At 53.1% G+C, this 10,968-nt stretch overlaps 3 protein-coding genes across 4 annotated transcripts in view; 1 reads left to right on the plus strand and 2 right to left on the minus strand.

Annotated features, from left to right (window-relative positions):
- On the minus strand, positions 1 to 1,618 carry LOC113207256 (uncharacterized; the record flags this gene model as incomplete). Its single annotated transcript, XM_026423743.2, is given in 4 exon segments — positions 1 to 383; positions 478 to 702; positions 782 to 1,015; positions 1,209 to 1,618. Coding segments are annotated over 4 exon segments (1,188 nt in total). The 5' UTR covers positions 1,560 to 1,618.
- A 267-nt stretch (positions 1,619 to 1,885) lies between these two features.
- On the minus strand, positions 1,886 to 6,087 carry LOC113207243 (uncharacterized). Of its 2 annotated transcripts, none has more exons than XM_052267754.1 (7): positions 5,929 to 6,087; positions 5,552 to 5,615; positions 5,260 to 5,463; positions 4,943 to 5,160; positions 4,727 to 4,842; positions 4,200 to 4,573; positions 1,886 to 4,095 (listed from the first exon to the last, which is right to left on the minus strand). In XM_052267754.1, exons 2-7 carry the CDS (start codon positions 5,594 to 5,596, stop codon positions 3,418 to 3,420), a joined length of 1,635 nt encoding a protein of 544 aa, XP_052123714.1. In that variant the 5' UTR covers positions 5,597 to 5,615; positions 5,929 to 6,087; the 3' UTR covers positions 1,886 to 3,417. The 2 variants fall into 2 exon arrangements, with proteins under 2 accessions (XP_052123714.1, XP_026279507.1); XM_026423722.2 differs by having other exon boundaries at positions 4,943 to 5,164; positions 5,264 to 5,463; positions 5,929 to 6,086.
- A 754-nt stretch (positions 6,088 to 6,841) lies between these two features.
- The window catches only part of LOC113207244 (lipase 3-like), a 5,922-nt gene continuing 1,795 nt past the window's right edge, over positions 6,842 to 10,968 (plus strand). The window contains exons 1-6 of the mRNA XM_026423723.2: positions 6,842 to 6,995; positions 7,431 to 7,802; positions 8,970 to 9,159; positions 9,334 to 9,448; positions 10,121 to 10,367; positions 10,444 to 10,602. Of these exons, the coding sequence (XP_026279508.2) occupies positions 7,434 to 7,802; positions 8,970 to 9,159; positions 9,334 to 9,448; positions 10,121 to 10,367; positions 10,444 to 10,602 (1,080 nt within the window). The 5' untranslated portion in view covers positions 6,842 to 6,995; positions 7,431 to 7,433. The remainder of the gene's footprint in view (positions 6,996 to 7,430; positions 7,803 to 8,969; positions 9,160 to 9,333; positions 9,449 to 10,120; positions 10,368 to 10,443; positions 10,603 to 10,968) is intronic.

Raw genomic sequence — 10,968 nt, forward strand, 5'->3', positions numbered from 1 at the left:
TAGTCCTAGTACTCGAGGATGCCCGTGGAGTCCGGGCTGAGGACTGGCGCGGGCACGCAGACGGACTGGCGTGCGTCGTTGACGGCCTCGGGGCAGAGCTGCATCCCCAGGGCCTCCTCGAGGACGGGGGCGTCGCAGCGCATCACGGGGTTCGTCAGGCGGTACTGGTTGGGCAGGCAGGGCTGGCCGAAGACGGCCTCGCAGCGCTGCGCCTGCTTCTCGGTGCTCACTAGGAACAGGTTGCCGTTGGTGGCGTGCTTGTTGACCAGGTTGGTCATGCCGCAGAAGCGGTTGCCCTCCACGAGTAGGAATGAGCCGTCCCAGGGCTCGAGGGCCACGTCGGAGTTGATGTCGAAGTAGTTGCCCACGATGTGGATGAAGTTCTGCAACAGGGAAGGATCAGGGCGTGTGTGGAGAGTGAGTAAGTCTGTGGAGACGGCAGTAAGACGCTTCTAGTTCCGTTGGGCTGGTTGCTACCTTGGCCGTAGAGTAGCCGCCAGCATGGGGCAGACGTCCACTCGTGTTGACGACCTTGTTGTTGATGAGGGTGATGCGGTCATCGGTGCCCCAGAAGAGCCACACCCAGTAGTGCTTGTGGTCGCAGAATGGGGAGTTGGGGGTTTCGCCGTCGAACGTGCACGAGGAGATGGTGATGCCCGTGTTGCTGGTCTGGTAGGTAACCAAGAACTGACGGCCGATGTTCTGTGGGCGAAACAACGAGGGTTTAGGTGAAGTCCATACGAAGGCAACCCGACGTAGACTTCGGCCTTTGTTTACTTACCTTGAAGGTCACGTTGTGAATCCAGGCCTGATCGACGCCGTTGAAGACAAGCGCGTCTCCGCCCCAGATGACGTGGGGGTTGATGTCCACGATGCTGATGTCCCGGATGATGACCTGCGTCGCCTTCCTGATCTTGAGACCCTTCCCTCTGATCACACCCCTACCCCCTTCACCGATGATAGTCTTGTAGGAGCCCACGTTGAGGGGCGTGGGGCCGGTCTTGTCGAGCGTCACCTGCAACACGCATTCAGCTGCTTGACACATATCTCACGAGCAGTGGACTGGTGGGGGCTGATTCGACGAGCAGGGGTGATTCCTCCTCCCCCACACCCAGGAGGATTCGGGGATAGATGGCACGCCCCTTCTCTTACACACCCGTTTTCAGCTATGAAATAACTGCAACTGCAGTCGATAAATGAGGTCTTACCGAGGTCATTTCACGGCCAACGCAGGTGTCGGACTCGTCGAGCGAGTACTGGAAGCCCTCGCCGCACTTCCTGAAGAAGCAGCCGGCTTTGGTGACACTGCCCTCCCAGCCGGTGAAGTCGTAGGTCCTGTTGAGGACGATGATGCGCGGCACGTCATCCTTGAGGTAGTTCTTGAGCGCGTTGAGGTTCTTGGGGTACACGACCTCGCCGCCCTCGCCACCCACGGTCCCTCTGCCGAAGCCGACCGGCTCCTGGATGCAGTCCGGGTTCCAGTCGGGCACCTCGGCGCTGAGGAAACCGAGGGCCGCTACTGCGAGGAGCAGGATGCCTTGAACGTCTCTCAGCGACATGGCAGTTTGTACTGTGTCACACTGCAGTGTTTCGGACACTGAGCGGGAGTGTGTGTGGTCGGCACCCACCCAGCGCTTATCAATACTTTTCGATCTCGTGTTGCACCTATGCTACCCCCTCCCTAACTACGTACCTTTCCCTGAGGACTTTGCACCTCTCATACATTTGCGCGAAGGTGTTCGTAACTGTGAGTGACAACATTTGTCTTAACGCTTGAACAGCTGCATGACAAAGCGTATCCGCTTTAAGCCAGAAACCTAATGTCGTAATAGCCCTGTAACTGCTGAGTCAATAGATACAGGTGCGTTCAAACATAAGTCAAAAATCATTTTTATACTACCAACAGATTTATTTGTCTATTGAGGAGAGAATGTGTTTTAATGTCAATAAGGGAGTATAACAGGAGTCGCCCTTCCTCGAGAGAAAAGTTAGGAAGAGCTTATGGTGTTGAGCGGCCAGGCTCCTTGGGAGCGAATGTATGCAGCCTATCGGGTTTGCACGCTTTCGGCTCCGTGTCCTCAGGCGACGCCTCTGACAGGCCTGCATGTTGGATAGTATACCGATTTGCTCCAAAGGGGGCTGGCCACCCACGAACATGACACATGATTTACACAATGTATGTCCTCATTAAATGATTGATGAGAAAAAGGACTGAATTTAGCATTCCCTTAGAAGTTCTGGGAACATATTGTTTCCTACATATATCTATAAAGAAGTAAAACAGTCAAATAATCAAAAATAATCAAGACAATGTGTTATACTATGGACAAAACTAACTATTGATTAATGCACACTTAATTAACATGGTATCAAAAGTCATTTGGAATATGTTTACATAGTAAAAGTGACAAATTATTTTTAAACATATAATAACAGGAATAACAACACAGTAAACAATACAGAAGAATGACATCAACATCCAAATTTGTACTTGTTTGATAATAGTAGTAATGTTAGGGATACTATGAGAACATTACAAAGAAACATTGATAAACACATACAGAACTATCGTAACTCTTCTAAATCACAGCCAAAAATGAATCAACCCCTTTAGACACCATCACCATGAACCCTGATGTATCCCACATGGATCTATTCCTCAACAGGTTTTGAAGGAGGATAATGTTAAGATTCAAGATGAGTGGTTTGATTTTGAGTACTGGAGGATGTGGTTGTGCATATATTGTACAGAATGCCACTTGAAAGTGCAACAGAGATCAGTGTCTTAGTTTTCTTATGGAATACCATAAACTGGGGTAAATTTGGCCCACCGAGGTAACTTTGCCCAGGGCCTAAAATACTCTGCAGTGAATTCACCGCTAGCTACAGTGAAAACTGCAGCACCGTAGTAGGATTTTAAACACAACTTCAGGCCCTGGGCAAAGTTACCCCCATGGGCTAAAGTTACCCCAGTTTACAGTACATGAAGATGTTGCTTTGTTGCCATAAATCCATTGAGTGAATCAGTTTTTATAACAAAAACAATAAAAACTGAAAAAAGGACAATCTGGACACTTTGTGACACAGCTCAAAAGCTACCTCAGATTTTGGGTACCAATACGAAGATACTTTGACGTATCTCGTAGATTTGGTTCAATTCAATGAAAAATTATAGAAAACCCAAAAATAATCCTTTCGGGTAGAAAATGATAAACAAAAAAATTTCTTAGACCACAGAGAGAAAACTGAACATAAGTAAATACCGTATATAAAAGAATTGCTACTTAATTTCTAGGTCCTAGGAATCCAATTTGGATTACATATAATTTATGTATGTTAACTTTAGTTTAAACCTAAATTTCATTATAAGTCATTGATTGGCTGTCCCCATGAGGAGAGGTCACTGGCGCACTGCCGCTAGCGCCCGCCGGTCTTCCCCCTGGCCTGGCGCGCCTTCCCCCTGCGCTGGTCGGGCGGCGGCGGCGGCCGCGGGGCGCGCCTCTCGCAGTCGCAGGTGTTGAGGGGCATGAAGCCGACGTCGAAACGGTCGTCGTAGCCGAGCCAGCGGTTGGACACGACCATCTCGAGGTCGGGCACCGCCCGCTTGAGCACCTCCTCGGCGCGGTCCCGGCAGTCCTGGAACAGGCGGTCCTGGCTGCACACGCAGTCCGCCAGCTCGAGGCGCCGCAGCGAGAGGCGGGGCGCGACGGGCCGCGCCTCCGAGGTGCGCACCAGGTGCGCCAGCTGCGCCACCTCCAGCCGCCCCACGGGCGCCATGTCGTCCAGGCGGAGCACGCGCAGGCAGGGCGGCTCGCTGCGCCCCGGCGAGTCCAGCAGCAGCCCGGAGAACGGCGAGAAGCCCGGGAACGTGAGCGGCGTGGCCGCGCTGCACGAGGCGGCGCCCACCAGCTCCAGGGCGTCCAGGCGGGCCTCGAGCCGGCCCAGGGTCTGCACCAGGTCCGAAAGGTCCTTGGCCTCCAGCGTGGTCGGCGCGACCAGGCGCAGCGACACCAGGGTGCGCATGCCCGTCTGAGCCATGGCCTCCAGCATGGCGCGCACGCCCTCGGCGCGGACGTCGCACTTCACCGACAGTTTCTGAAACAGCAAGGGAACACCAAGGCGTCACGCACCCTAGTTCCAAAGCTCTTCCGGGGGAGAGGGAGGGAGGGCTGAGGTGGGGCTCAGGCCTGAAGCGTTACCTTGAGGCGGGTGCACTTGGCCAGCGCCTGGTACACCTCCTGGCGCGGCAAGTCGACCTGCACGTCCAGCAGTGAGTTGCAGTTCCCCAGGATGAGGGCGGCCAGGGACGCAGCGGCCCCGGCCGAGTACACGACGTCCGCCTCCTCCCACTCCTCGTTCGCACCGAGCAACACCGAATCGAACGGCAGGTACGTCAGGCGCTGCAGCCCGCGCTGGGACTGGCGCAGGGCCTTCTCACCCTCCTCCTCGAGGTCCAGGCCGTCGTCCACGTCCATAGCCTCCACGTCGCTCACGGGGGGCTCGCTCCCTGCCGGGCGGTGGCTGGCTTGGTCGGACGGGGCCCACTCAGAGCACTTATTGATGGGAATTTCACCTGCAAGATATAGTAATGTGGCATTATTACAGTTTTGTAGATTAGTTATGCTAATGAATTGTATAATTTACAGGTTCTGCTGTGTTAGCAATGTCTTGCTTTGAAAGAATGAGCACGTAACACGAGCCTACAGGTGGAGACAATGTTGCATACCTTGGTGAGAGGCTGATGACAGGAGAAGTCCTGTTACTGGCATCCGTAAGAGACGTGACTGGCTAAGGTGTAAGTAAACAAGTCGGGGAACCATAGTGCCAACAACTAAAGCCAAACTGTAAGAGAATACAACACAATGAAGATGTGTTTTTTTACAGAGCAGCTTACATATAATTAAAATATTTTGGCTTATTTAAAAACCATTAGAACCATTACCCTGCGGAAGATTCGTTATCCACTGCATTGTCAGTTAGTTCAAGTTCTTTGATTTCTGGATGTCTTTTAAGCATTAATATCCATTGAGGATTGTATTGCTCTACATGCAGAGACAGTCTTTGAATTCTGCATCGAGTAGCTACTAAAGCCGATTCCACCTCAGGCATGTCATCCACATATGACACATTTAAATGTCTAAGATATGGCGTCACTTTGAGCTCCCTGTAAACAAACAGATGAAAAATTCTTTAGTCAAAGTACAATATTCAACTATTCTACTGTTGTGTTAAAACAATGAAAAGAGTTATTGAAATAACTTGCTTGATAAATTTTTCACTGATGCTTTCCTCCCAGGTGTCCTGGCTTGTGAATGTTAGGGTAGCTTGTGACCAAAGTGATTGCGAGCGTGACAAGTGCCTGAAGGCAATGCTCACTTTGGGTGCTACAAATCGTAAGAAGCTGTGGTCAAAATAGCTCAAGATGTGCAGCAAAACAGTCTCTGGCAAATCCATCAGAGTAATCTATGACAAAAAGGGAAAATATAAGACACAGCTGAGATACCGAATCTAATAAGAAAACAGTTGGCGAAAAATAAAGTCTCTTCACTACCTTGTGATTTTCGCTTGCATTGTCTTCATCTGAAACTACTTCCATGATTTAAGATGATCAGAGTCTGTCAACATGAAGACATGATAGCAAGTTATTATGTTATTCACAATATCAGGGCTTAAACAGTAGATAACACATAACCTAGACTGGCTCATCACTACGGATTTAATTTGCAGGCAAGTCCTGACACATCACTAATCCTCGTGTTACTATGTTCTACAACTCAATCAAACGAAAACGTATAGAACTGCTAAAAGTGCGAAAAACTGTTGGTGAATTTCATAAAATGATCGATTTCCCGGCTGAATAGTGCAGCTAATAACCAACACAGAAGAGAAAAGTATAGAAATATAGATCGACATTAACGATGCTCTTACCTGGAAAGATAAAGGGAGAAATATCAAAGTAAATCACTGGAGTTTTAACACAGCACGTGAGATGTATTGATTCTGTTAAGGTGATTTGAGTTCAAGATAATAACAAGAAGATGACTTAAAACGAAAACAAACAACAAGAAAATCAACAAGCAGAAGCAGACAACAAGACAAGAGGGGCATAAAAAAAACAGTCGAAAAAGAAGATGGAGGCAAGAAAAAAGTTTACCAGGGAAGCAAAATTACTGTATTTTAGTACTGAAGCTTATATTTATGATAAAACTGTCATATTTCATTCATCGGAAGCGCTTTGTCGTAACTTCCATCTTGTGGATTGCATTACGCAAAGGTTGGCTATAACGAAGGCAACTTTGGCGCGAGCGCCGAACTGCAACCCCCCAATCCCAATACTCCGGTGGCGTGCGCCGATTCAGCGGTAAGCAAGCAGTAGGCCACTGAGTCTAAACTTAAACTTTTGTTGGTTATCGGAGGATTTCACTTGTCTTCAGCGTTATGATGTTGTGGGGCGCGCTCGCCGATTTGTTCGTTCACACACAGCTGTCCAAACAGCGGCGCGCGGCGAGAGGGACCCGGCCGCGTTTATCTCGATAGCGGCCCCCCCCCCCCGGATCGCCGATTGCAAGCCACTGCAGTGGCCGTTTCGTGTTTCGTGACCGTTGACCCGACTCGATGAGAATGATCTCTCAGAAAAACCACAATGATGACCCACGATGCGCATGTTGGCGCACGTTGGGGAAGGTCCGGCCGCGGCGCAGGTGGTCAGGTGGTCCGCGATCTTCTCTACGACGGGCGGCCCGCGGGAAGCCTCGTCTCGGCCGCGTGGGGTCCAGCGACCAGCCCGCGGCCAGCCGGGCCAGCCCGCCGGGCAAGGCGAATCGGCCGAGAGATAGAGAGCCGGCCGGGAGCGCGCCCAGAGCGGGGCGGGCGGCGGTGCAGAGTGGACGTCCGGGATCAGATCGGACACCGTCGGGCACTTGGACAGGCGGGCCAGCCCTGAGGCACAGCCGCAGAGGCACCAGGACCTGAACTGTGTAGCGATAGACACGGCGGTGAGTGAGCGAGCCGGGCCCCGGACCCCGGGCCCCGGGCCCGTGGCAGGGGCGGGTTCAGCGATAAAGGGGTGATTGAGACCGAGGAAAGCGACTGTGACCTCTTTTTGACTTACGAGGTCACGATTCTTGCACTTGTGACCTCACTGGTGACCTCACAAGTGCAAGGAATCGTGACCTCAGAGGTCACAATGAGGTCTTCGCGAGAAAAACGTTTTCCTTGGGATGTCCCGTGGGAGGTAAGGGGTTGCCTTCTTAGACGCGCACTACCGCGCCAGAGTTGCCCAGTGCTTGGGCTGTGTCCGATCAGAGACTGGCAAGGAAGAGGCGACCGCCCCTTTTGCCCCCTGCGGAACACACCCCTTCCCCTGGCAGGCTGGAGCCGAGAGATCCGTCCGAACTTACGTCTCGTCGCGCTGTGTCGCGTTCGTGCAGGTCATGGTGGTGTTGGCGCTCTTGCGGTGGCAGTGGCGCACGCTGCGCTCGCTGGGGGCGGCGCTGCTGGCGGGGGCGGTCGGCGGCGGCGGCGCGCCCTCCGCGCTGCTGCTCGCCACGCTCTGCCTGTGGCCGTTCAGCGCGGGGCTCGTGGCCTCGGCCTCCCCGCCGCCGACGGCGCCCCCGCTGCCCTCGCTGGCCTCCCTGCTGCAGCGGGTGCGCGCCGGCCTGCCGGGCCTGCCCAGCCCACCGCGGGCGGTGCGCGACACCATGGACGCCCTCCTGGACCTGGCCACCTCCGCCGCCTCGCCCACGCAGGCCATGAGCAGGGCCATGCAGATCATGCCCCCCCTGAACGAGGACGTGACATCGGTGAGTAATTTGAGCTATAATATCCATAAACGGACAACTTGCCCAGAGTGGCGGAGCGTAGTAGGAAACAAAACAAAGCACCATAACCTACTTGATATGGTATGTGATTGTGAACGCATAGATGTCATAGACTGCACACTGATTGAAACCATATCAAATACTTCTTTCTTGCCGCATAGTGTGGTTTTCGTGTTGTGCTATCTGCTTTCTGCTCCGTCTCTCTGGGCAAGTTTTCCATTCAAGCGTACACCGATTCTTATGTCTTTCTTCTCTTGTTTTTATTTACATTTTTGTTTCTAATTTTGTTGAAGAATTCCGATTTTTTTGATTGTTAAAATTGATTTTCCTGTATTTTACCCGATTTTTCTGATTTTTTTTTTTGAGGGTGTACCCCCTTTTTTTTAGTGAAGTGCCTTTTGGATTAACCCCCTCCCCCTCACCCTACTGACTCTTATTACAATGCCACAATGGCATCCGAATTCCTACCTTCCTACGCGGTACCTTCTATGTCAATTATGATTGCCATTGCCATCATTCTGGCATTAGTTTGAGGCCCACCTGGGCCCGGGCTACCGCGCGCGCGCGCGTCACTGCTGTGGCCGCGGCGCTGTGTTGTCCCTTCCGCCTCGGCGGGTTACAGTCAGTCCTCCCACGTTGTCGTTATCCGCGGCGATTCCGGGCCCGCGCTAGGCTCTAGGCTGGGTGCCGTACTCCACACCAACACCGGCGGCCCGCGCGTGCAGCGGAGGCGCAGCGGGTCGGACCTCATTACCTGGATGGGTCGGCTGCTCATATTTTTGCGGCTCTCCAAGGTCGGGCGTATATCGGAGAGCAGGTTTGGTGCGGACTGTACTGTGCCGCCTGGAAACGCGCGCGCGCGCGCAGAAATGCGAGCAGGAAGGCCCGGCCCGGCGGGCGTCCCGCCAAGAGTCGGTACAGTGTGAGTGTCGCTGTGCTGTGACCCGCACCCGCCCGCCTCCCCCAGCTGCGCGCCAAAAATGCCGATGGACCGGCTTCAAACCAGCAGCAGCAGGCTTCACTATCACATGCGGTGAATCAGCGCGATGACAGGACGGACGGGCGGCCGGGCACGGGCCTGACCTTGACCCCGTGACCGTGACCACACCGTGCTAGACCACTTTACTCACATCGACGCACTGTGCCCAGGCCGACATCCTCAGGGCGTACGGCTACCCCGCCGAGACGCACTTCCTGTGGACGGAGGACGGCTACCGACTGCAGTTGAACCGCGTCGCGCCCCCCAGCGGCGGCGGGCGCCGCCAGCCCCTGCTGCTGGCGCACGGCATGCAGACAGCGTCGCCGTGCTTCTTGCTCACGGGCAAGGAGAAGTCCCTCGGTGAGTGCTTCCATCAACTTTGTTGACATACGGTGGAGTTCTCCAGGAAATAATTCCACGACAATAATGTCTCGTGCGACATGACTGTGTGAATCTTTCCGATTTTCAGAGTGAAAAAGGGGGGGGGGGGTAATCTGACATGGTGCTCATGACTGTCTCCCCTTCAACTTCCAGCCACGATGCTCTACGACGCCGGGTACGACGTGTGGCTACTCAACTACCGGGGCACCCACTACTCCACGGGGCACAGAAACCTCTCGGTGAACAGCGAGGAGTTCTGGAAGTTCAGGTACCCCCCCCCCCCCCCCCCCCCATCCCCATCTTCTCTCCTTATCGATCGACCGACAACAGCAACGCGAGACATGCGCTGATAGAAAAGAGAACCAGAATCGAGTCATTTCGCAAATACCTGATAGAGGCGTCAACGTGTTCCTATTGTTATTGACATAGCTCGGATAAAACGTGTTCTTCTTTTTTGGGGAGGACGACGGGGTAAAAAATGGACTTGTTGTGCTCACAGGGATGAGCATACACAAAGCTACTATCTCCACCTCCTCTCCTTTTCGTGGACAAGACGCACGGTTGTTGTATGCAAAACGATGCAAAAGCCCGTGCTGTTAAGCCTTTCCAACATAGAGCGGGGAAAAAGAAAACACATCTGTGACAGCCACAATAATTTTCCTACTTTATGGCCTGAGCCCACTACCTCTTTACTGCCCTCAACATTTCCTGCCAATCTCGCACTTTACTGTAATTATAATGGCAGTCTTCATGCTCTGTGTCTCGGACCAGCCCATTCTCAAAACGTGTCCGGCTGAAAACATCACATCCCCAGTTGTCTGACAATCCCCGCCCATACTCACCCACGCCCGCTCACGCATGCGGTGAGGCACAACAACGTAAGTGCGTGGGGTTTCTTAGCCACCAAATTAAATGGCGCGACCCTCTTCACCGCCCGCAGCTTCCACGAACACGGCGTCTACGATAACCCCGCCGTCATCGACTTCGTGCTCGAGCGGACGGGCTTCCCCTCGCTCGTGTACGTGTCGCACTCGATGGGCTCCACGTCCTTCATGATCATGGCCTCCATGAGGCCCGAGTACAACGACAAGATCCTCGCCGCGCACCTCATGGCGCCCGCCGGGCCCCTGCACCACCACCGCAGCCCCTTCGTCGGCGTTCTCCAAGGCCTCAACAACGTGACAACGGTAAGTCAATTTTGAAGGAAGTTTGAAAACAGCGCCAAATTTGAACGCGTATTACATTACATGATATGGTTTTCAGGCCCTGCTGGACAGGTTGCGCCTCCACCACACCATGAGCTTGGTGTACCGGCTCTTCCGCAGGCTGGGCTCGATGCTGCACTCGGTGCCCGGCGTCGGGGCCTTACTGTACGCCTTCACCTACACCATCGTGGGCTACAACCCCCAGGCGGAATACTACGTGAGTAGTGACCAAACCACGCGAGCGAGCTAGTGAGACGAACGCCGATAAAAGTTTAGAGAAAAAAGTGGGAAAACGACAGATAATCCAACCAACAAAATCACCGCTGACCGAGGTTCATCCCCAATGACGGGTGCTCAGCGCCTGCGAGGCTCGGGGTAGGCCACCCCACAGTGCACACCCAGAAAAAAGATTTCTTAGACCAAGCCAAATTGGCTTGAAATAAGAAAATTTCCACCTCGGCTGAACCAAACCCAAAAAAGCGTCCGACCAAGAAAAACCTAGGCTTCATTTACTTGGATTGGATCAAAACGAACACTGCTTGATTCAAGGCAAATTTATATTACAAGCCAAGAATAAAAATTC

The sequence above is a fragment of the Frankliniella occidentalis genome, unplaced genomic scaffold, assembly GCF_000697945.3.
Source record: "Frankliniella occidentalis isolate FOCC.00 unplaced genomic scaffold, Focc_3.1 Scaffold58, whole genome shotgun sequence".
Taxonomy (NCBI): domain Eukaryota; kingdom Metazoa; phylum Arthropoda; class Insecta; order Thysanoptera; family Thripidae; genus Frankliniella; species Frankliniella occidentalis.

What these genes read in the sequence shown, in the direction of transcription:
- LOC113207243 (XM_052267754.1), bottom strand. Translation starts at nt 5,596, where the DNA reads ATGGAAGTAGTTTCAGATGAAGACAATGCAAGCGAAAATCACAAG. An exon ending in ATGCAAGCGAAAATCACAAG is followed by an intron (nt 5,464 to 5,551) that starts GTAGTGAAGAGA and finishes TTTTTGTCATAG; the next exon opens with ATTACTCTGATGGATTTGCC. An exon ending in GATAACGAATCTTCCGCAGG is followed by an intron (nt 4,843 to 4,942) that starts GTAATGGTTCTA and finishes ATTCTCTTACAG; the next exon opens with TTTGGCTTTAGTTGTTGGCA.